Raw genomic sequence first — 26130 nt, 5'->3', positions numbered from 1 at the left:
ATGGGCTTGAAAACCGCCACGGCCTGCACTCTCGCCATGGTGCGCACCAGTTCAGCACGGCCGTCACAACACAAACAGCTCTTTGCAGTGCATTACACAGTGAGTTTGGTGTGTCAGTGTGAAGCAGTACTCTAATTACACTCCCTGATTGATGTATACACATGCAAGATGTTTTAAAGCACTTTAGGCCTGCAATTTAGCATTCAATGTGATTTATGCCCTTAAAACGCTGCTTTGCGGCAAATCCAGACTTTTCCCCGGGGACTTTTGGCATCTATCCCACTCCGCCATGCCCCCCTCCAGGTGTTAGACCCCTTGAAACATCTTTTACATCACTTTTGTGGCCAGCATAAGTGTTTCTATTTTTCAAAGTTCGCCTCCCCATTAAAGTCTATTGCGGTTCGCGTAAGTTCGCGCAAACCGAACTTTTGGCGGAAGTTCGCGAACCCGGTTCACGAATCGAAAAGTGGACTGGGATACTGCCCTGCAGACTTCTGGGAAGAAACTCTGCCTCTGAAAGTGGCCACGTGAGAAGCTCCAATGCCCATAGGCGGACTCCAATGGATCTCTACTCCACCAATGGCATGACGGTGTGTGAGCTAGGATGTGGGGAGAACTGCGGCTCACTGACTGGCTGAAGCCGCTCACGTGACCATTTTCGGAGGCAGAGTTTCTTCCCAGAAGTCCGCAGGACAGTGTCCCGGTACGCTTTGAACGGCATGGAGCTGGTAAGTGTGATGGGGTATTTGTCTATTTAAGGGTGGCAAATGGAGTGGTTCACTTTCATTGCCTCTGACAAAGTGCATAGTCACGAAACAGCTGTCAGGCTTTCCCTAACATCATGAGGAGATGGATTTTAAATGCTTACTTTTATTTTTGCTAATGTGGTCCTTTAACCACTTTAGCCTTTAGTGTTTTTTCACCTTGTGCATCCGAGCAATTTTCACCTCCCATTCATTCACCAATTGTTTTATCACCACTAATCACAATTACATGATCTATATCTTGTTTTTTCCGCCACCAATCAGGCTTTCTTTGGGTGGTACATTTTGCTAAGAACTATTTCATTCTGAATGCATTTTAATGGGAATATTAAGAAAAAAAATGAAAAAATTCATTATTTGTCAGTTTTCGGCCATTATAGCTTTAAAATATACATGCTACCATAATTGAAACTCACATAATTTATTTGCCCGTTTGTCCCGGTTATTACACCATTTAAATTATGTCCCTATCACAATGTATGGCGCCAATATTTTATTTGGAAATAAAGATGCATTTTTTTCAGTTGTGCGTCACTATTTACAAGCTTATGATTTAAAAAATATTAACAATATAACCTCTTGACATGCATATTAAAAAAGTTCAGACCCTTAGATAACTATTTATGTTTTTTTATTGTATTTTTTTTTATTAAAATTATAAAAAAAATTATTTGAGTATTTTGGGTGTGGGAGAGTGGGAGGTAAACAGTTAATTTTAAAGCGGAATGAAACCCAGCATTTCTTCTTTGCTCTAATAGATTATTTACAGCATATTATATACAATCAGCATTTTTTTTTTTTACTAGAACAGCATTCAAAAGGTTAAACACAGGCCTTAGAAGCTCCCCTGCAGGGAAATCTGGAAGAATCCGAACTAGAGATAATGTTATCTTGTGTTTAATTGCATCAAGTGAGAAATGTAAACAAACCCTTCTCTGACACTGCAAACTCTCCTGAAGAAAGTGAGACAATCAGAAAGCATCAGAAAGCATTTCTGCTTAAGTTAGAATGCAAAGTCAGCTTTCAGAGCAAAAAAAGTGTACTTTGGGAACGTATAATTTCTAAATTAATAATAATACTTATGCACAAAAGCAAATATGATAACCGTATGGCATATAAAAAGTAGTTCAGTAAAAATGGTTAAGCGCTCTTCTCTGCCTGTTCCATCTTAGACACAGGGGCCCCTGAGGAGTTGCTAGGGCAACGAAACGTTGGGTGGGGCCACGGAGTGACGTCACAGCGCACGACGCTCGCTGGACGCGGCGGGATTGTCTGTGTGCAGCAGGCTCGGTATCTTTTAGAGCACTAGCCAGTAAGCTATTGCGGAGAGGGACGCTAAATGACAGAGGCGTGCGCCTTGTCACCAGCTTAGTGCATCTCATCTCTGCATACCCCTGTACCTGGAATCAGGTAGCTTGTAAAACAAGGGGCTGGCTGTGTTTTTTCATTTTTGATGAAGTTTTCTGACCCAATGAGTGGTTATACACCACTGATCTGTTTTTAAATTTTTTAAAAATAAACTGGTACGCTTTTACGCGATGTGGAATCCGCTTTTTGCTTACACAGACTGGGAATAGCCAAGAGAGAACTGCCAGAGAGGCTGCGGGGTGGCCAATACCCCGAATGCGAGCATTGGCCTTGGAGGCCTAGAAGTCTGGTGAGTCTCTCCCCGAAGGGGGGGCTTTTTCATTATATGACATATTTGCTGTGTCTAAGAAGGAACAGGCAGAGAAGAGCGCTTAACCATTTTTACTGAAGAACTTTATTTTGATGGTTGCACGCATCTAGGAAGAGCGCTCCTACATGATAATTATTATATGAGCAAGGACATTATACATGTGGTTACTGCCTGCTATTGTGTTTTTTTTTTTTTTTACTTAGAATTTAGCACATGTAATATGAATGTTTGATGAATGTTTGATTCATTATCTTTTATATAAAACATTTTTTAGAGGTGACCTATATAACATCTGACTCAGCATATGAGCGCAGTATCAGGGTGCTGTAATTGTTGTGCATATAAAAAGTAGGAAAACATGTTTTTATTGAATATTATGTCAGGGTTTTATACCGCTTTAAATGTAAAAATGTCTATTCATTTAAAAAAAAATATATGTAGATGTAGTTTTTGGCCACAAGATGGCCACAGTCAAATTATATATATATATTTTTTTTTTTTTGGGGGGGGGGGGCTTTCTGTAAGTGTGCTTACAGGAAGTGAAGAGGGGATGCGTAACAGAATGATCTCGGCTTCTCCATAGAAGCCAGCAATCGTTCTAACGGGACTTAGATCAATAAATGGGAACTGCGTTCGCATTCATTGATCTCCGCGCTAACAGATGGCCCTCGCACCCCGGCAGTTTGTGGTCCTGTGAACCCCCGTGGCTCCATTTTTTCATGGGCGTAGCTCCTACGTCCAGCATGCATATTTGGACGTAGGAGCTACGTGTAACGATCGGTGTAGCAACACAGACGTCTGATTATGTGTGATCTGCAGAATCACCAATAATACAGACGCTATACCTGATTATGTGGTGATCTGCAGTAAACCAATAATACATGTATAGTTGGCAAGATGCAAGGTATGTGTAGTGCTTGGTGCAACAATAGACTGGGCCTTACCAGAGGAGCTGGTAGGCACTATAAGAACTCAGTAACAATAACTTTAGCAAGACCTCACCAGAGGAGCTGGTGGGTACTTATAGAATATACAGTAACTGATTAGTTTAGCTGAGCCTCACCAGAGGAGCTGGTGGGCACTAATAGAATACAGTAACTGATTAGTATAGCTGAGCCCCACCAGAGGAGCTGGTGGGCACCCATAGAATACAGTAACTGATTAGTTTAACTGAGCCCCACCAGAGGAGCTGGTGGGCATCCATAGAATACAGTAACTGATAGTCGCTCTGACGTCAGCCGACCAGCGGGTCAGCTGACGCGCCTCCTCCCAGCATAAAGGTCCCGTCTACGCGCGCGGCCGCGCGATACAGAAACTATGTGCAAATGACAATTCCATCCTCTGTGTACTAGATGCCGAGGGAATGGAAAAAGACTCTGAATAGGGAACCGAAGCGGCTGTGGAGACACTCTGCGTGCCCGCAGCCGCATATGTTACACTTGACTACGTACTAAATGCTAAAGTGGTTGAGTAAATATTTACCATTATGGTTTTGTGATCAACCTAGAGAAAAGCTGCTCAGCAACAGCCAAGAAGGCTGTTGAGTTTCATATACTATAGAGCAGAGGTCCCCAAACATTTTCAGTCAAAGGCCGAGTCAACATACTTTAGACTGCCGGGGGGCCGGAACATGCATAAAATGATGTTGAAAAAAATTACATTGAATCTAGGTATTGATTCCTTCCATTCATGCCCGGAGGAGATCTCCCAGCAGCAGCCATTCAGTCATGGATCACCCAAAGAACGTCTTTGTGCGCCAGACAGTGAAGCATACCCAGGTGACACTGACAACCTGCTGTCCAGTTGGACAGCAGTGTCACATGATGCAGAGTTGGATTGGAAGCCAGCGAATTACTGCTCACTGGCTTCTACAGTATGTGCATGGGTAATGCCAGCACTGCTATTCTATATGCAAGCAGCCGATATTTACAGGTACAGTGGGCCGCATCTACAATATAAGTTATACATTTTGTCTTTGGGGGGGTCAGTGAAAAAGCCTCAGCAGGCCGCATTCAGAACACGGGCCTTCGTTTGAGGATCACTGCTATAGAGGGAGAGGCAGGATGAGCGGAAAGTAGTCAGTGCGGGGACAACACTGGTATTCAACAGGGCTAATTTCATACACTATTGTACCATAGGGCATTACCTAACTAGACCACATGTTACTCATTATTTTTCCCTGCTCATGTGTTGGCTGTGTTGCATTACTTATTTCACATTTTTCATTTAGTGATTCATTTTCGTGATCACTAAACAAGACCAGAGAACAGGGCCGGCCTTTGACCTGAGCGACCGGTGCGATCGCTCAGGGCGCCGGCTTCCAGTCCTGCCGCATGTGTTTTAATTTGGAAGCTGGCAAGCTGCGCCCCGGCTGTGTCCGTCTCGCTCCGCCCCCCGGTGCCGCTGCTGGGGGTGATAAGGGGCAAACATGAATGATGCCCGTGCGGCCACCGTGATGGAGGGGGGAGCCGCGGGGAGGGCATCCCGTCCTCTCCCTCCTTACTCTCCGGGCGCTCTCTGTGCTCCCCCCCTCCGAAGCAGACTGCAGCAGAGAGAACAACTCACTTTCCTGGTTCCGATCGCCGGCGGCTCTCACTTGCAGTTGCCGCTGGTCTCCTCTTGTACATTGTCACTGATACACACTAAACTTCCTGCTTAACAGGAAGTTTAGTGTGCATCAGTAACTATGTACAAGAAGAGACCAGCGGCAAGTGAGACACCGTGAGAGGCGCCGGTGATCGGAACCAGGGCAGGGAGGTGAGTTGTTCTCTCTGGCTCTGCTGCAGTCTGCATCGGAGGGGGGAGCACGGAGGGTGGCCTGGAGAGGAAGGGAGGGAGAGGTCGGGCTGCCCTCCCCGCGGCTCCCCCTCCAGTATGAGGGGAGGGGGGGCACCTACCTACCTAATCTATACTGGGGGCACCTACCTATCTAACCTATACTGGGGGGGGGCAGCTACCTATCTAATCTATACTGGTGGGCAGCTACCTATCTAATATATACTGGGGGCACCTACCTATCTAATCTATACTGGGGGCACCTACCTATCTAACCTATACTGGGGGGGGCATCTACCTATCTAATTATACTGGGGGCACCTACCTATTAACCTATACTGGGGGGGCAGCTACCTATCTAATCTATACTGGGGGGCAGCTACCTATCTAATCTATACTGGGGGCACCTACCTATCTAATCTATACTGGGGGGGCAGCTACCTATCTAATCTATACTGTGGACAGCTACCTATCTAATCTATACTGGGGGCACCTACCTATCTAACCTATACTGGGAGGGGGGGGGGGGCAGCTACCTATCTAATCTATACTGGGGGCACCTACCTATGTACCTATACTGGGGGGGCAGCTACCTATCTAATCTATACTGGGGGCAGCTACCTATCTAATCTATACTGGGGGCAGCTACCTATCTAACCTATACTGGGGGCAGCTACCTATCTATACTATACTGGGAGAACCTACCTATCTAACCTATACTGGGGGGGCAGCTACCTATCTAATCTATACTGGGGGGGCAGCTACCTATCTAATCTATACTGGGGGCAGCTACCTATCTAACCTATATTGGGGGCAGCTACCTATCTATACTATACTGGGGGAACCTACCTATCTAACCTATACTGGGGGGGCTGCTACCTATCTAATCTATACTGGGGGGGGGGCAGCTACCTATCTAACCTATACTGGGGGGGGGCAGCTACCTATCTAATCTATACTAGGGGCAGCTACCTATCTAAACTATACTGGGGGCAGCTACCTATCTAACCTATACTGGGGGCAGCTACCTATCTAACCTATACTGGGGGAAGCTACCTATCTAACCTATACTGGGGGGGCAGCTACCTATCTAATCTATACTGGGGGCAGCTACCTATCTAACCTATACTGGGGGGGGGGGCAGCTACCTATCTAATCTATACTGGGGGCAGCTACCTATCTAATCTATACTGGGGGCAGCTACCTATCTAATCTATACTGGGGGCAGCTACCTATCTAACCTATACTGTAGGCAGATCCCCCCTTTAGTGTATATAGGCTTAGGCTACTAGTCTTACAGTCGCAGATCCCCTTTTAGTGTATTTAGGCAGCAGATCCCCCCCATTAGTGTATGTGTGTGGTGCGCTCACACGCGAAGAGGATGAATTTGGGGGGGGCACCAAAATCTGGTTACGCTCAGGGCGCTGTGAAACCTAAGGCCGGCCCTGCCGGGGAACTGGTCTATTGTTATTTTTTTGCTGAAGACAATTACAAGCGATTAAACCTTAATGTGCGGGTCAGGTGTATCTGGTGTACCTAACTTCCCATCATCCTTAGTGAACAATCTGGTTATCTGAGGCCACATTGACATACCATTTTTGTTTCTCTTTTTTAGTCAATTCTATTTACTTATTAATCTCTCCCCACTCTACAAACAGCTGTCTGAAAGAACGCACAGTATCAGGCTATATTAGAATCTCTCTGTGGGTAAAAAATGGCGAGATTGAAACTATCAGTATGGGGTATAAGCAGGTGCATTCTGACGCTTAGCATGTTTGCGAAAAATGAACACTCCAACACTAACCTGGAAAGATAATTCCAAAGCACAGCATCCTTCATGAGCCGTTTCAAGAGTATTGTAGACAGCCGCACTTGTCTCTTCAAGTGACAGATTGAGGACAGCTCGCCGCGGCTGAATGACAGAGATATAAGTGGCTGGGCTTCTGCTGCTCTCTCTGGGACTTGGCTACCTTTAAAAAAAACTATAATTGTCTCTAATCACTGTCCAGCTGCAGGAAGCCCAATCTAAGATAGCCGTTCAAATCTGCTTTAAAAAGTAAAATGCTTTGGGGGAGCCGCAACCGTTAAGGGAAAAAAAAGAGACAATCTTTTTCATCCCTGAGAGATCGGCTACCGTCAAGCTTCAATAATATGATGAATGAGTGAACTAAACAAGTCTTCCTGTATTCTCTGCCTTCATTTTTCAGACCAGATTGCTCTGAACCACAGAACAATTGTGTGTCCCATGATAGATGTCATCGACCACAATCACTTCGGATATGAAGCCCAAGCAGGGGATGCCATGAGAGGAGCCTTTGACTGGGAAATGTACTATAAACGAATCCCTATACCTCAAGAGCTGCAGAGAATGGATCCCAGCGAGCCTTTTGAGTAAGTAGAATAAACGTCAGAAAGTGCCGCGTGTGAAGATGAATAAAAAGGTGATAACACAAAATAACGTGAATGCTAAAAACTCCACACTGATTTTATACTCACACGAAACCTCCTTAGTTGCCCGTAAGGAGTATCCCATTCTATCAGCTTAAAGTACTGCAGGTGTTCTCTCTTTTGCAAACTACTGGGCGTATTCACATTCAAAACCTGCACAGTTTTCTACAGTAAAAAGTAATACAAGTCCAAATGCCATTTGGTTTCAGGTGACCTGTTTACATCTCTGACTTCCCCCATAGAACAGTTTAGAAATTAAAAAAATTTTGTCCATGGGAATGAACAGTGGTGCTCAGCAGAGCTCGAATATTCGAGTAGCTCGAATATTCAAGCTCTTTTCCAGCTATTCGAGCTCGGTATTCGAGCTCCGAATAGCTGTAGCTATTCGAATGGGCTATTCGAGTACACTCGAATAGCCCATTCACTATTCGAGCTATTCGAGCAAACGGCGCTATTCGAGCTCGGTACCGAGCTCGAATAGCGTCATAGCCCAGATTGATGTCCTTAAAGCCAATCAGAGGGCTCCCAGGCCCTCTGACGGCAGCCAATCACAGAGGGGGACCCTGGCCAGCCCCTACCCTATAAATAGCGGCCGCCATGTTCCGTTTCTCCGTGCTTGCCTGAGACTTGTACAGAGAGAGAGTTGCTCCTTTGTGCTTTGGCTTAGCAAGAGCTCTATTGTGGTCATTTACCTAGCGTTTTTGCTCACATACACCTCCTATACACACCTATATTGTTGTTAGTTAGTTAGACATTGTATTTTAGTTAGTAGCTTTTGTGTTACATAGAGACAGGCCAGCTGCTGCAGGCTTACAGCTTTAGGCCTCAGGGCCTTGCCTGTGTGGGCAGCTGTCCTCCTGTCCTCTGTTTATTTCTCTCTATTCTATACCAGTATTTCTGCTGTCCTTTACTACTGATTGTATTAGTATTGTAGTTATATACTGTAACTGTACTAGGACACTCACTGTCACTGTTCATAGGCTACTAGCTGCTCCTGCGTGTGTGCACTCACTTTCTGTGTACACACTACACACACTCTATTTCCTTCTGATAACTGATTGATTATTGTAATTGATTATTGTAATTAGTTAGTTGTACTTACTGTTACTACTTACTGTACTAGGAGTCTAGGACACTCAGTCACTGTTCATAGGCTACTAGCTCCTGCGTGTGTGCACTCACTGTCTGTGTACACACTACACACACTCTATTTCCTTCTGATAACTGATTGATTATTGTAATTAGTTAGTTGTACTTACTGTTACTACTTACTGTACTAGGAGTCTAGGACACTCAGTCACTGTTCATAGGCTACTAGCTCCTGCGTGTGTGCACTCACTGTCTGTGTACACACTACACACACTCTATTTCCTTCTGATAACTGATTGATTATTGTAATTAGTTAGTTGTTTGTACTTACTGTTACTACTTACTCTTACTGTACTAGGAGTCTAGGACACTCAGTCACTGTTCATAGGCTACTAGCTCCTGCGTGTGTGCACTCACTGTCTGTGTACACACACTACACACACTCTATTTCCTTCTGATAACTGATTGCTTATTGTAATTAGTTAGTTGTACTTACTGTTACTACTTACTTTTACTGTACTAGGAGTCTAGGACACTCAGTCACTGTTCATAGTCTACTAGCTCCTGCGTGTGTGCACTCACTGTCTGTGTACACACACTACACACACTCTATTTCCTTCTGATAACTGATTGATTATTGTAATTAGTTAGTTGTTTGTACTTACTGTTACTACTTACTCTTACTGTACTAGGAGTCTAGGACACTCAGTCACTGTTCATAGGCTACTAGCTCCTGCGTGTGTGCACTCACTTTCTGTGTACACACTACACACACTCTATTTCCTTCTGATAACTGATTGATTATTGTAATTGATTATTGTAATTAGTTAGTTGTACTTACTGTTACTACTTACTGTACTAGGAGTCTAGGACACTCAGTCACTGTTCATAGGCTACTAGCTCCTGCGTGTGTGCACTCACTGTCTGTGTACACACACTACACACACTCTATTTCCTTCTGATAACTGATTGCTTATTGTAATTAGTTAGTTGTACTTACTGTTACTACTTACTCTTACTGTACTAGGAGTCTAGGACACTCAGTCACTGTTCATAGTCTACTAGCTCCTGCGTGTGTGCACTCACTGTCTGTGTACACACACTACACACACTCTATTTCCTTCTGATAACTGATTCATTATTGTAATTAGTTAGTTGTTTGTACTTACTGTTACTACTTACTCTTACTGTACTAGGAGTCTAGGACACTCAGTCACTGTTCATAGGCTACTAGCTCCTGCGTGTGTGCACTCACTTTCTGTGTACACACTACACACACTCTATTTCCTTCTGATAACTGATTGATTATTGTAATTGATTATTGTAATTAGTTAGTTGTACTTACTGTTACTACTTACTGTACTAGGAGTCTAGGACACTCAGTCACTGTTCATAGGCTACTAGCTCCTGCGTGTGTGCACTCACTGTCTGTGTACACACACTACACACACTCTATTTCCTTCTGATAACTGATTGCTTATTGTAATTAGTTAGTTGTACTTACTGTTACTACTTACTCTTACTGTACTCGGAGTCTAGGACACTCAGTCACTGTTCATAGTCTACTAGCTCCTGCGTGTGTGCACTCACTGTCTGTGTACACACACTACACACACTCTATTTCCTTATGATAACTGATTCATTATTGTAATTAGTTAGTTGTACTTACTGTTACTACTTACTCTTACTGTACTAGGAGTCTAGGACACTCAGTCACTGTTCATAGGCTACTAGCTCCTGCGTGTGTGCACTCACTGTCTGTGTACACACACTACACACACTCTATTTCCTTCTGATAACTGATTGATTATTGTAATTGATTATTGTAATTAGTTAGTTGTACTTACTGTTACTACTTACTGTACTAGGAGTCTAGGACACTCAGTCACTGTTCATAGGCTACTAGCTCCTGCGTGTGTGCACTCACTGTCTGTGTACACACTACACACACTCTATTTCCTTCTGATAACTGATTGATTATTGTAATTAGTTAGTTGTACTTACTGTTACTACTTACTCTTACTGTACTAGGAGTCTAGGACACTCAGTCACTGTTCATAGGCTACTAGCTCCTGCGTGTGTGCACTCACTGTCTGTGTACACACACTACACACACTCTATTTCCTTCTGATAACTGATTGATTATTGTAATTAGTTAGTTGTACTTACTGACTGTTACTACTTACTTACTTACTGTACTAGGGACACTCACTCAGTCACTGTTCATAGGCTAGCTCCTGCGCGTGTTTGCGCGTGCGTGCACTCACTGTCTGTAGTGTACACACACTAAATTTACTTGTGATTACTACTGATTATTGTAACTGCTAGTTGTACTTCCTGACTGTTACTACTTACTTACTGTACTAGGGACACTCACTTAGTCACCTCACCCACCAACCCACTCCATTAAAGTACCCCACTTTTCACCCGCCCTTTTAAAAAACTTTTGTCTATACGCCCAAAACATCGAAGATGTCTGGAAGTGGCAGCCAGCGCGGTTTGGGCAAGGGGAAGGGCAGCAAGGGAATCAGGAGGAGAGGGAGCAGCATTGTGGCAGGCCGCGGCCGCGCCACCATGCACAGTTCCGCAGCAGCAGCAGCAGCGTCAGTGGCTAACATTCCTCCCATAGCCACTGGCCGTGGACGCCTTGGGCGCCGCCCAGCAGGAGCATCTGCAACTCACGCTGCAGAGACACAGCAGCAGCAGCGTGTAGCACCTGCTCCGATTTTCCTCCAGCCGGGTCGGAAACGTCCCATTGAGGAAAAGCATGCAGACACTTTGGTGCAACTCATGACGGAGGATGAGCAGCCCGCCATCAGCTCTGCATCCGAGGCCTCCACCCTCACCACCACCACCACCACCACCCCTGTTCGCAGCAGCCGCCCAGCAGGGTCTGGGGAGGAGGCCAGTTCACCGTCACAAGTTGGCGACCTGTCACTCAGCAGTATTTTTACCCCAGGCACCATCAGGGTATTGTCTGCTGTTGTTGGCGATTTTGAGGAGGAGATGCTGATGGGCACTTTGGGGGATGAGGGATTGGACAGCAAGACTGTGGCGACAGTCAAGTAGCCCATCCATGCATCAGGAGAGGAGTTTGGGGGGTCATCATCCCAGCAGGACATGTTTCAGGAGGGGGAGGATGATGATGACCCGGTGACAGACAGAGACTGGGTGCCACCACCTCCAGGGGATGTCGTCCTCAGCAGCTCTGAGGAGGAGGAGGAGGATGCTCTTGTGGGCCTTGCAAGGAGGCGCATCATTGCAAGCATTGGCAGCAGTAGGCAGGTCCCACAGCCTTCTGGTGTCTCAGGCTCAGCAGCAGCAGCAGCAGCATCTGCCAGTACCACCACCAGCCGCACCCAAGCCCCCCAAGCCCCCCCCCCAACCACCACAGGGAGACAGGCAGCAGCGCTTCCATGCCGTAGGGGGATGTTTCTGTCACCAATCTGGCGATATTTCACCATGCCCACTGTGTACAGCAAGTACGCCACTTGCAACCACTGTCAGCGGAAGTTGAGCAGAGGTGCAGACCCCTTAAAGTTCAGCACCAGCTCGCTCATCAACCACCTTGCTGCGAAACATTTCCACCAGCATGAGGAGTTCCAGAGGCTGAAGGCATCTGGTGCTGGCAGTGGCACCACACCCATCACTGCACAGCCTTCAGCAGCAGCAGCAACAGCAGCCACCCGCCCTCCTGCTCCTCCAGCAGCACCAGCAGGAGTGCGGAAACGCACTGCTCCTCCCCCCTCTGCAACTCCTGCCGCCGACACTGAGGCCTGTTCTGGCAGCCAGTCCTCAGTGGCCTCCTCCGCTGTGTCTGCTGATTCCCGTGCCAGCAAAAGGCCACGTCAGAGCCTTTTGAGCGAGTCCTTCCAGGGGGTGGTTAGGGCTCTGCCTCCCAGCAGCCGTCGCGTGCGGCAGCTGAACGGCTTGCTGGCACGGGCCATGTGCTCCCAACTCCTGCCGTACACGCTCGTGCAGGAGGGGAGCGACATTCGTGCGCTGCTTGCTTGCGCAGCCCCAGACTGGCAGCTCCCCAGCAGACACTTTTTCTCCCGCAAGGCCATTCCTGCACTGCACCGCTTTGTGATGGCCAATGTGGAGCGAGGGCTGGAGCACGTGGTTGGTGAAAGGGTCCACGTCACCATGGACTCCTGGAGCAGCCGCTTCGGGACAGGCCGCTACCTGTCCTTCACTGTCCACTGGGTCAGCTTGGTGGAAGGGGGTGAGGATGGGAGAGCAGCAGCGGGCACAGCAGCAGCAGCAACACAGTGGGTGGTGCCACCCCGCAGGGTCAGGGGAACTGCAGCAGGTTCCTCCGATCCTCTGCCATCCTCCGGCACACCTGGCCAAACCCCCCGCCTCAGCAGCAGCGTGAAGGCCCGCCACTGCCAAGTGCTGCTGCACTTGGTCAGCCTTGGGAAGACCAAGCTGATGGCAACCCATGTGTTGGCCAAACTCCAGGAGCAGGAGAGGATTTGGCTGACCCCCAGATGCCTCAGAGTCGGAGAGGTGGTGGCCGACAATGGGGCCAATCTGGTTGCCGCAATAGACAGGGGAAACCTGACCCACATCCCCTGTCTTGCCCACGTGCTGAACCTGGTGGTGCAGAAGTTCTTGCGCACCTACCAGGGGATGGGCGAACTGCTGGAAACGGCAAGGAACGTTGTGCGTCACTTCCGGCGCTCGGCTGCAGCCTGTGCGAGCCTGGAAGACGTGCAAAAGGAGCTGGATCTGCCACGCCATCGGCTGATCCTTGACGTTCCGACTCGCTGGAACTCCACCCTGGCGATGTTGGAGCGTCTGGTTGAACAGAAGCACGCTGTCAACCAGTACCTTGCCCTGGCCACTGTTTCCGCCGCTCAGAGAAGGGACAAGACCAGCAACATCCCGTCCATCGTCCCCGATGATGACTGGAGGCACATGCAGCAGGTGTGCTTAGTGCTGGCTCCCTTTCTGCAGGCCACTAACATGGTGAGCAGGGACCATGCTATGGTCTGCGAGTGGGTGCCCCTGGTTTGTCTGCTGAACAGGGCCCTCGATGCTTTGCTGGAACAGGGAGCGGCAGCCTTGGACCAGCAGGAGCGGCAAGCAGCTGCACAGTCCACCTCTGAGGGGGAGGAGGAGGAGGACTTGGTGGAGGTCCCTGACCTTGCTGGTGATGAGGGGGAGCAGCACAGTGCAGCTGAGTTGGTGCGGGGGTGGAGAGAGGATGAGGCTGACGGGGCAGAGGAGGAGGATGAGGACAGCAGCACTGCCGTCGATGTGCCAGCAGACGTGGCCCGCCTCTTCCCAATGGCAGCGCACATGCTGACGTGCCTGCGCAGAGACCCCAGGGTGATCCAGATGAAGCAGAGGGAGGACATCTGGATCAGCATGATGTTGGACCCACGCCTCAAGGGGAAGTTGAGCCAGTTCCTGCCGCCTGCAGGAGGAGACCCAGCGCAACAAATAAGGAGCTTGCAGCAGGCCCTTGTTGAGCGCTTGGAGGAAGCCTTCCCCCAGCCTTCCACCCCCACTGTCCAGCAGCCAGCACAGAGGCAGCAGCAGGTGCCTGCATCCAGCAGCAAGCGCCCCACAGACCTGCTGTCTCTCAGCCATGAGCTCTACAGGACTGTAGAGGCTCCGGCAGCAGTGACTAGAGAGGAGGTGCATGCAGCAGCATCCTCCACCGGTCACAGCCAGCGCCTGACCCGCATGGTGGCTGACTACATGGGGTCCTACAGCGGGCTTGACAGCGATGCCCCTGTTGATCCCATGGAGTATTGGGTCAAGCGCCTGGAGATCTGGAGCGAGCTGGCGCAGTACGCCCTGGAAGTGCTGTCCTGCCCCCCTTCCAGCGTGCTGTCCGAGCGCTGCTTCAGTGCAGCTGGTGGTGTGGTCACCGAGAAACGCTCACGTCTGTCTCACAAGTCTGTGGACAGACTGACGTTTCTCAAGATGAACCAGGCGTGGGTGGAAGGCGAGTTCCTGGCCCCTGTTGTCGGCGAGAGGGGGACATGAACTGGCTAAGAACCATCGTTAATGTGCCTTACCACCCTTTACCACCTCCTGGCTCCTGCTCACTAAGCCAGCCTGGTTCACTTTGACTATTACGTCGCCTGCAGCCACACATTTTACACCTACAGTGGGCTGCTGTGTACTGCCCTTCTGCTGTCTGTCTGTGTTTCCCACTGCCAGGGTACACAGATTTACCTTCTGCTGCCACTCTGCCACCAGCTATTACGTCAAAAAATAGCTATATCTGTGTAATTGGTTGTAAAAACAAAACAAAAAAAACCAAAAAAAAAAAAAGGTTTAATTTTTCTGAGGTGCCCGGGTTGAAAACTGTGTTGTCCCAGTTGTGTATTGGACACGATGTGGGCTGCACGACCGCTGTCTGGGACCTCCTGTTGTGTTCATTTACGGCCTGGTATCACCGCTAGGTACCAGGGCTATTATGTCATGCTGCCTACCTGCTGCCACACTCACACTACTCCTCCATTCCTCCTGCTGATGCTGCTGTCTGTCTGTGTTTCCCACTGCCAGGGTACACAGAATTAGCTTCTGCTGCCACTCTGCCACCAGCTATTACGTCAAACAATAGCTGCTCACATTACTCCTCCATTCCTCCTGCTGCTGCTGCTGTCTGTCTGTGTTTCCCACTGCCAGGGTACACAGATTTACCTTCTGCTGCCACTCTGCCACCAGCTATTACGTCAAACAATAGCTGCACACATAATTACTCCTCCATTCCTCCTGCTGCTGTCTGTCTGTGTTTCCCACTGCCAGGGTACACAGATTTACCTTCTGCTGCCACTCTGCCACCAGCTATTACGTCAAAAAATAGCTATATCTGTGTAATTTGTTGTAAAAACAAAACAAAAAACCCCCCCCCCAAAAAAAGGTTTAATTTTTCTGAGGTGCCCGGGTTGAAAACTGTGTTGTCCCAGTTGTGTATTGGACACAATGTGGGCTGCACGACCGCTGTCTGGGACCTCCTGCCTGCTGTGTTTATTTACAGCCCTGGTATCACCGCTAGGTACCAGGGCTATTATGTCACGCTGCCTGCCTCATTGACTGCCTGCTGCCACACACTCATCCTCCTCCTACCGCTGCTGAATTTACCTCCTGCTGTCTGTGTGTTTCCACTGCCAGAGAGCACATACAATGGCGCTTCCAACATGCGTGCGCCACCAGCTATTTGTTACGCTCAAAAATAGCTGCATTTCTTTAAAAAAAAAATTTGAAAAGAGAAATAAGTGAAGAAGAAGACGATATAGAAGAAGATGAAGAAGATGAAGAAGAAGAAGATGAAGAAGATGAAGAAGAAGAAGAAGAAGAAGAAGAAGAAGAAGAAGGAGAAGAAGATGAAGAAGATGAAGACGATGAAGAAGATGAAGATGAAGAAGATGAAGAAGATGAAGAAGATGAAGAAGAAGAAGATGAAGAAGAAGAAGATGAAGAAGAAGAAGATGAAGATGATGAAGAAGAAGAAGATGAAGAAGATGAAGAAGATGAAGATGAAGAAGATGAAGAAGAAGAAGATGATGAAGAAGAAGAAGAAGATGAAGAAGAAGAAGAAGAAGAAGATGAAGATGAAGAAGAAGATGAAGAAGATGAAGAAGATGAAGAAGAAGATGAAGAAGATGAAGAAGATGAAGAAGAAGAAGATGAAGAAGAAGAAGAAGATGAAGAAGATGAAGAAGATGAAGATGAAGAAGATGAAGAAGATGAAGAAGAAGAAGATGAAGAAGATGAAGAAGAAGATGAAGAAGATGAAGAAGAAGATGAAGAAGATGAAGAAGATGAAGAAGAAGATGATGATGAAGAAGATGAAGAAGAAGAAGAAGACAATATAAAAGAAGAAGAAGATATAGAAGAAGATATAGAAGAAGAAGATATAGAAGAAGAAGATATAGAAGAAGAAGAAGAAGAAGATATAGAAGATAAAGAAGAAGAAGAAGAAGTATATACAGTACTGAACAAATTTCTGGACACAACTTCTCTTTTCAACTTTTTTTTTTTAAAGGAACATCCCCACATAATCACTTGCTGTTGTTACTTGGAAAAAAAGAGGTTTCTTGCATCATTCACCCTCAAAACAAGTGTTGGAAGCTATTTAAGGCCATTTCGAATAGTCAGCTCGAATAATGAGCTCGAATACCGACTCGAATAGTGAGCTCGAATTCCGAGGTCGAATCGAATAGTAAAAATTATTCGACTCGAATATTCGACTGACCTCAAATAATTTACTATTCGAATTCGACCTAACTCGAATTTTGAAAAGGGGTATTTGAGCACCACTGGGAATGAATGTCAAGTTTGCAAAAATGCTTACATCGCGTATTCAAATAATGTTAAAGGACAACTGAAGAGAGAAGAATTTGGAGGCTGCCATGTTTATTTCCTTTTAGACAAGCCCTACTGATCTACTTGGCCGCAGTAGTGTCTGATATACACCAGAAACAAGCATGCAGAAAATCTTGTCAGATCTCACAATAATGTCAGAAACACCTGATCTGCTGCATGCTTGTTCAGGGTCTATGGCTTAAAGTATTGGAGGCAGGGCCGGATTTACCATAAGGCACTGCAGACACGTGCCTGCCTACAGGGGCCTGATGAAAAAATGGTGGCTCACACTGCTCCTCGAGTGCCTCCCTCCTTCCCTATGCAACTTAATACTGAGGGTACCTCTGGCTTCCTAATACTAAGGAGCACCAGTAGCTACCTATGATGAGTAAGGGAAGTAAGGGAGAAGTGACAGCTGGGACAGCCAGCCCACTTGCAGCGCAGTTTGGTGGGGGTTTGTAGGTTCAAATATAAGATGCCAGGACATCTGTGCCAATAGGCTCCTGTGAGGTAAATCCGGGCCTGATTGGAGGCAGAGGATCAGCAGAACAGCCAGGCATCTGGTATTGCTTAATAGGAAATAAATAGGGCAGCCTCCATATTCCTCTTGCTACAGTTATCCTTTAACCCTCAGACTGTATACATATAAAAAAAGCTACATGATGCCATTGCCAGCTATGTTTGTATTGTACATTTGAAATGATTGAGAATTATGATTATTATAGGACCTATTTGACAGTTACCACTAGGGATGATCACAGATATGCAAACTGTTCCGAGTTGATGCAAATGTATGCACATTTTTATGCAATGTATGCAACTTGAAAATGGACCAATCAATTTAAACCTGTGTTTAAATATTTGGTCCGTTTGCATACATTTGCATAAACATTTGCATAGTTTCAGAACAATTTGCATCTCATTGATCATCCCTAGTTACCACATCACCTCACTTTGCATCACACAAAATTGTTGCATCCCATTGCAGAAGCAGTGATAGTCCTATTGGGCAGTGCATGGTGTGTGTTTAACCTGGAAGTAAGGCATCGTTTCATTGGAGTGTAGGTCTCACTGTATGTGACCTTTTGGGAACCTTGTGGTGCAGTTCAAGAACAACTGCATCGCACTGGCATGTTTAGAGTGTGAAGGAATGGTGCAGAGTTATGCTAATTATTATGAAAATGTAAAATGTAAGTTAATTAATCACATCATGCAGCAGAAGCATTTGATGGGTCCATTTTTAACCACTTCTCCACTGAGGGGGTTTACCCCCTGACCACCAGAGCAATTTTCACCTTTCAGCGCTCCTTCCATTCATTCGTCTATAACTTTATCATTACTTATCACAATTAAACGATCTATATCTTGTTTTTTCCACCACCAATTAGGCTTTCTTTAGGTGGGACATTATGCCAAGAATTATTTTATTATAAATGTGTTTTAATGGGAAAATAGGAAAAATGTGGGAAAAAAATTAATTATTTTTCAGTTTTCGGCCATTATAGTTTTTAAATAATGCATGCTACTGTAATTAAAACCCATGAAATGTATTTGCCCTTTTGTCCCGGTTATAAAACCATTTAAATTATGTCCCTATCACAATGTTTGGCGCCAATATTTTATTTGGAAATAAAGGTGCATTTTTTTCAGTTTTGCGTCCATCCCTAATTACAAGCCTATAGTTTATAAAGTAACAGTGTTGTACCCTCCTGACATAAATATTTAAAAAGTTCAGTCCCTAAGGTAACTATTTATGTATTTTTTTTATTGTACATTTTTTAATTTTTTTTTTATTACAAAAAATTTTTTTTGGGGGAGTGTGGGAGGTAATGAGTTAATTTTTTGTGTAAAAGTAATTTATTTGTATGTAAAAAATGTGTAGGGTGTAGTTTACTATTTGGCCACAAGATGGCCACTGTAACTTTTTGCTTTAATGCGACTTCCAAGCGTCCTTCCGGAAGCTTGGAGGAAGTACTTGGAGGCTGGGTAAGTTTGTATCGTTTCACAATGATCTCGCTGCCCATCGGAGAGCAGCGGATCATTGCGGGGCTAAGATCAACGAACGGGAATGGATTTTCCCGTTCATTGATCTCCGGGCGAGCGGGCGACGGCGTGTTTACTAGCGGCGTGTTTACGAGCGGGAGCGCGGGCAGCGTCGGGAGTGCGCAAAGTACGGATTTCTCCGTCCCTGGGGGTTAAAGGATGGAAAAAGGGACGGAGAAATCCGTACGGGCGGGGGTAAAGTGGTTAAAGGGACACTGTAGGGTGGTCAGGGGAAAATGAGTTGAAGTTACCCGGGGCTTCTAATGGTCCCCCACAGACATCCTGTGCCCGCGCAGCCACTCCCCAATGCTCCGGCCCCGCCTCTGGTTCACTTCTGGAATTTCAGACTTTAAAGTCTGAAAACCACTGCGCCTGCGTTGCCGTGTCCTCGCTCCCCCTGATGTCACCAGGAGTGTACTGCGCAGGCCCAGTAGGGTCTGTGCCTGCGCCGTGCACTCCTGGTGACATCAGGGGAAGCGAGGACACTGCAATGCAGGCGCAGTGGTTTTCAGACTTTAAAGTCTGAAATTCCTGAAGTGAACCGGAGGCGGGGCTGGAGCATCGGTGAGTGGCTGCGCGGGCACAGGATGCCTGCAGGGGACCATTAGAAGCCCAGGGTAACTTTAACAAATTTTCCCCCGACCCCCCTACAGTATCCCTTTAAGCTTTATTTGCAGTTACATTTGCATAATTCTGTATCAAGTAGGCACCTATGGCAGGTACCATATAAGTACAACTATTATAGTGGCTAATACGTCCTATGGAGTCGCTAGTCATAGCATCCTGTACTGCCTATAAAACCCTGCAGGGAGGATGTGCAGCCACCATTTCAATGATAGATCCACCTTTATATATTCTGAAACTTTGTTTTTACTGAACAATGAAGGACACTTTTGCATGCTGCTTTGGGAATTGGTTCCAGCACAGTAACTTTGCAGCTGGGGCAGGGATGAGTGAATCCACTTTAGTACAATTACACAGAACCAAAGTAGTCAGATGCTTTTGTGTCACGTTAGATCATCCCGAGGAGACCACAGTTCATTTGCCAGTTTTTTATGTATAAAATATATTATGGTAATGGTTTCCAACAATGAAAGACCCCAAGATTATCAGTCTTATTGAATAATGCAAATAGCAGTGGGCAGACAATCACAACTGATCTTTCAGTGACCTTAGTACAACAAGCTGAAACCTGCTATGGGCTGCTGCACTTTGCACATTAGCATTTCTCTTGCCACTACTTTATTGAACAGGCTGGAATGAGTTCTCACAAGGGAAGTTCAAAACTTTGTAATTAGCAACAGTAAATGCACAATTCATTCAGGAGGCCCGAAAGCCAAATTAACTGGATGATGCATACCTATGGAACAACACAGAATGTGCGATATTCAAGGATAAAAAATATCTTAAGTCATTGTTTTTTTTTTAAAGGAAACCTATACCCAGTAATTCAGCCTTGCATTTAATGTATAAATCAACAGCCAGAAACCACTGCCTCAGTTCCTGCTCATGATATTGATATTTATTCAATATTGTTCTGTGCTGCACAGGTGCATGCTGGGATTTCTAACACTAGAGGTTACAAAGAGCATCACATGTTAGGATTATCATTCAGTTTCTGCCTCATTTTACAAAAACATTTAATTGGTTGTTTATTGTTAACAGTCAGGCACCTTGATTTTTTTTTTAAAAGCTCTAGTTTAGACTTGAGTGTACCGGAGATAAAATACATCTCAGGTACCATATTTACCTGGGACTTCCTTAAGCCCCTGAGGCCCTTGAGGCCACTCAATCTCTTGCCGTCTCCCCGGGTGGCTCCAGTCGCTGACAGCCTTTCATGGCCTATTCACGCATCCTCCCCTGTCACGCTCTCACTTCTGGGAGCATTCTGTGCAACGTACTACTGCCCAGGTGAAGGACACTACTGGGGGACGGGTGCGTGAGGGGGGAGTGGGCTGGGCCGCAAATGCTTGACAAAGCGCTACTTGCTTAGGCTACCATGCTGTACTGTGGGAAAAAGGAGCGCACTCAGACAGTAATTTGGTCACTGTGAAAAGACGGAGCCCAGATTACTATAAAAACAGCATCCCCGGTGGCCTGAAGGGGAATAGTAACTAACACTGTCAGAACTTTTGCAGGAGCAGGGTGAGCCGTTTTTCGTCTTTGCCCTGCACCAAAATTTCCCGGTGCCTTAAAGGAATACTATCAATACCCAAGTGTTCTAAAATGACAATGTACAAATAATGTCTAAGTAGCTGTGTAAACATTTTCTTACTTTTCATGTTAAATATCAGAGGCAAAAGCTTTAATTTTATTGAGTGTAGTATTTAGCTATATTGGGAAAAATCAATTGCAGAAGGGGTGTCTGCTTCAATGCACAGCCAGTGTTTCATATCAGACTACAGAGTATTTTTAGCTGAAAGAAAAAAACAGTATGAAAAGCTGTGACAATTACAAATGTTCATTACAAGTTTCCTCCTTTCTCTTCAGACACTTCAGTCAGAAATACAGCAAACAGAAGCTGCAGCTGTTGGGAGCTTTCTCTCTCTCTCTCTCTCTCTCTCTCTCTCTCTCTCTCTCTCTCTCTCTCTCTCTCTCTCTCTCTCTCTCTCTCTCTCTCTCTCTCTCTCTCTCTCTCTCTCTCTCTCTCTCTCTCTCTCTCTCTCTCTCTCTCTCTCTCTCTCTCTCTCTCACACACACACAGAGTTACACACAGGGTTAACTGATCAAGTGTGAGGGGAATTTCAGCTCCCCTCATGGTTAATTCTGCCATCAGTTTTGGCATCAGTAAAGTTTGAAAGTATTTTCATAACGGTAAGCAAAGAGGTTGCTAGTGAAATGTATACACCACTACTTAGCAGCACTTCCCAAACATTTCCTATCTCAGTTGAAAAAAATATGTAAATCGTATAAAAATAGTGTTCCTTTAATTACATGCATGCACTTTTACCCTCTCACACATGGTAGGATAAGTCAGAGAAGTGCACTCAGGTCTATGTGAAAGGGCACTGTGCTCTGATATATAAGGAATGGAGACAAGGTAAACAAAAAAATTTTGTTTCACAAATCTGGATTTACTTCATATTGTATAATGGATGAAATAGGCCCCTCTAGTCATGTCATGCTGTTCTTAGTATACGTAGCTTGGTTTATAATTAGTGAAACGTATTCATGTCGTGTATTCCAGTTCCAGGTATGCTCTTTTATCCTGTGCTGAAGTGCAGTACGTCAGAGCAGCGGTGGAAGGAAAATGTGTTTATGATCAGAGAAAATCTTGATAGCAACTTGCTAAAAGATTTTTTTTTCTTTTTTGCCAAGCTAGAGCTAAAGAAAAAGCAGCGCATTAAGGCAACATTCACAAAATACATTAATCCTTATCCTGGCCTTGTTTATTTCATTTACGCAGCACTTTCCTGCAAATGGCAAATCCATATACAGCAGGCTTGGTTTTATTTTATTTTGTTTTTAGACATAGTAAGACTAATATGGAATTTATTAGCCATTAGCGGAGGAAGGGAGGATGCCACTCTCTGCTCGCATTGTGAGTCTGTCACGCTGCATCTTTACTTTCAATGTCAGCTTTCAGATATATGATTGTTTTTTTTTACTCTGTGCCGCGTATGTGTAAATATATATGAGCTAGGTAAATTAGTTCATTTACATCCTGACATTTCTAATTCACAGTATACAGCCAGTCGTTGCTCAGAGCTGACAGTAGTCTGAGTGCAGCCATTTCCATGTGATAGCTATGATGCACTTCAGCTACACAGGGAAAATCAAAGCCGTCTGACAGGAAGACGAAGAAAGGCTGGCAGATTTGCTGTATCTTATATATAAAAAAGGGATGTTCCTCACAAACGATCCATTATGTAAGAGTTTTCAGTCAGTGCCAGATTTCAGGATAGGCCACTAAGGCCCAGGCCTTGAGCGGCAGCAGCCCGAGGGGGCGCCTGGACATAAAAAGGGGTTTGCTACATATGAAAGATAAACCTGCAAATGGGGAGCAACGCATGAAAATGAAAACTGTTGGTCAAGGAAGCTGTTCATGAATGAGAGGGGCTGCGTACATGGATGATACACATGGAAGAGGGGGCTGGACATGAACCGGGAGGGGCACTGTTGCACATGGAAGAGGCCCCAACATACTTGGCTTAGGGGCAGTGATAAATCTGGTGTTGCTTCCAGTATGATAGCTTCGGTTATCTGTTGTTTTGACACTGCAGTATTCATTGTCTGAGATTGCTTTTACTGTAGTCTCCACTCAGTATGGGATGTGTTCTGCCCAATAAATGAGGTTTGACACACACAAGCAATAGAACACAGCAATACATGCATGCAGCCACATTTAAGTCGTCAGCAGGTGCTCGTCAGCCAATCAGGATGCACTGTCATACACCCTTTACCTGCCATACCACATCCAGCAGCCATTAGCATTCAGGTGGGAGGCTTCAGCCGGACGCAAATCGCAAGATTGCGTCGCCAGCAGGACCACCCCGTGCAGGCACTCCTCCCACAGGGGTCCCCCCCCAACCGCCCACCTGCCCGCCACGTCCCAGAGCTGAAAAAAAAAACGTTTAAAAAACACACGACTGGTTCGCACGATGGCCAGGGGCCCCGGACCTCTCTCACTGGCCGGGGCCCCAAGGCCAATGCGCGATACCTGGAGGGGAGTGCAGGTGGGCCTGGACCTCTCACACCCAGGCTCTGGACCTCTCACATCCAGAAAACCCACCAACACTGCCTTCATACTGAATGCCAAATTCGACACACACAAGCAATAGAACACAGCAATACATGCATGCAGCCACATTTAAGTCGTCAGCAGGTGCTCGTCAGCCAATCAGGATGCACTGTCATACACCCTTTACCTGCCATACCACATCCAGCAGCCATTAGCATTCAGGTGGGAGGCTTCAGCCGGACGCAAATCGCAAGATTGCGTCGCCAGCAGGACCGCCCCGTGCAGGCACTCCTCCCACAGGGGTCCCCCCCCAAACCGCCCACCTGCCCGCCACGTCCCAGAGCTGAAAAAAAAAACGTTTAAAAACACACGACTGGTTCGCACGATGGCCAGGGGCCCCGGACCTCTCTCACTGGCCGGGGCCCCAAGGCCAATGCGCGATATCTGGAGGGGAGTGCAGGTGGGCTGAAGCCTCCCACCTGAATGCTAATGGCTGCTGGATGTGGTATGGCAGGTAAAGGGTGTATGACAATGCATCCTGATTGGCTGACGAGCACCTGCTGACAACTTAAATGTGGCTGCATGCATGTATTGCTGTGTTCTATTGCTTGTGTGTGTCGAATTTGGCATTCAGTATGGAGGCAGTGTTGGTGGGTTTTCTGGATGTGAGAGGTCCAGAGCCTGGGTGTGAGAGGTCCAGGCCCACCTGCACTCCCCTCCAGGTATCGCGCATTGGCCTTGGGGCCCCGGCCAGTGAGAGAGATCCGGGGCCCCTGGCCATCGTGCGAACCAGTCGTGTGTTTTTAAACAATAAATGAGGTTTGTGATAGGAAGGAGGGATGTGCTGCATATCATTAACAACCCTTCCATTTAAATAAATAACAGATGTCATATGTGCACATTTGCATATTTATTGGTAAGCATGGCATTTCCTGGTGGGCAAGTCCCTTGCATCATTTATTAATTTATGGACCACACCCATTCATTAGAGGCCTGGTGATGTCACATTTTGGCAGCACTGTGCAAGCAGTACCGGCCCGGTATTCTCCATGCTGGCTGGGAATGATCAATAAGGTGAATCCCATGAGAATGGGTCTTAAAGGGTTGTTTCTGAGCTATCTCAAAAACATAAAGGGAGAGGCACTTGTACTGTAGAAATTACTGTTAAATATAGGATTTTAGTACTAATATACAATGGGTACTCATACAATAAATGAAGGCTCACCTGATTGACAACCAACTACAAGGCCAGTGGAGAAAACAAGACTGTGATCACTCTGATCTATGAGAACATCCTGAAATAATTGCACTCCAAAGGAAGGAACAAAGGGGTGGGGCAAAAGCCAAACTTTCCTCTAAAATGGTGGGTCACTATAATAATCTAAAAGAAGGCATAAAAAAATCTATAAAATAAGCATTGCTTAAATTGAGGAAAATTGAGGACATATGTCTGAAGAAAAGACTACTAAATGTAAGTCAAATTTAATTAGAACTCAATGAACGATATTCCATGCCCCACAGCCCACTATTTCAGGTCAAGAATTGCAGTGAAAACATTAGACAAGACTGAGTGTATCCAGGACCATAAGAGAAGTGGACTCTGCAGCTGAAATAAACCCCAGCAGGAAATTTTACATTTTAATCTGCTGCTGGGATGTTCCAATGGTCCAGATGAATGGGGTGTCCTCCACCAAGGTAATTAAATAATGGAGTTTATTTTGATGCAGAGCAGTGCAGGAGAACATGTTAAAGGTTCTTACATTTACCTTTCACATGTGGTCTGTACACCCTCTCCCAGTGGCTTTTCCTCTGTCGGCATCCATCTCCCATTGGAACTCATGTAATGTGAGTGAAGAATAGTTTCTGCAATATGGCCGGTTACTAATCTCCAGAATGATGTAGAAAGAAACATGATCCACCTCCACTGTTGAACTCTGTTCACTGAAGTATCCTGTATAATGTCAGTTTCTGGTAATTGTCAATGTCATGTAATCGTTTTATGTAGGCTAAGAATGGCCTATGAACTTCCAGCATGTTATGAAACCTTCTCTAAGTCTTAGTACCTCTAAAAGATCCTGCTCAAAGCAAACCTGAAGCTTTTCATGTTTCACAAAAATGTAAATGTGCCTAACATTAATAACTGCATCATTCACAGAAAGTTTCATAAATGTAGTCTCTCCGCTGATGATCCCAAAGTATTGCGCACTGTCCCATCCACTTAACTGTTCCTCAAGGCTCTGTCCTTGGTCCCCTCCATCTACATGCACGGTCTTGGTGCCTTAATCAACTCATTCGGGTTTCAATACCATCTGTATGCAGAT

The 26130-nt window shown here is 46.1% G+C and overlaps 1 protein-coding gene across 1 annotated transcript in view; it reads left to right on the top strand.

The window, feature by feature from the left end:
- Positions 1 to 26130, top strand: part of GALNTL6 (polypeptide N-acetylgalactosaminyltransferase like 6) — a 1483691-nt gene that overhangs the window by 1122604 nt on the left and 334957 nt on the right. The window contains exon 6 of the mRNA XM_068269254.1: positions 7425 to 7608. Coding sequence (XP_068125355.1) covers positions 7425 to 7608 — 184 coding nt within the window. The remainder of the gene's footprint in view (positions 1 to 7424; positions 7609 to 26130) is intronic.

Source organism: Hyperolius riggenbachi, chromosome 1 (genome assembly GCF_040937935.1).
Source record: "Hyperolius riggenbachi isolate aHypRig1 chromosome 1, aHypRig1.pri, whole genome shotgun sequence".
Taxonomy (NCBI): Eukaryota; Metazoa; Chordata; class Amphibia; order Anura; family Hyperoliidae; genus Hyperolius; species Hyperolius riggenbachi.
Note: the sequence above shows the minus strand (reverse complement) of the source record. Positions and strands in the feature narration are given on the sequence as shown.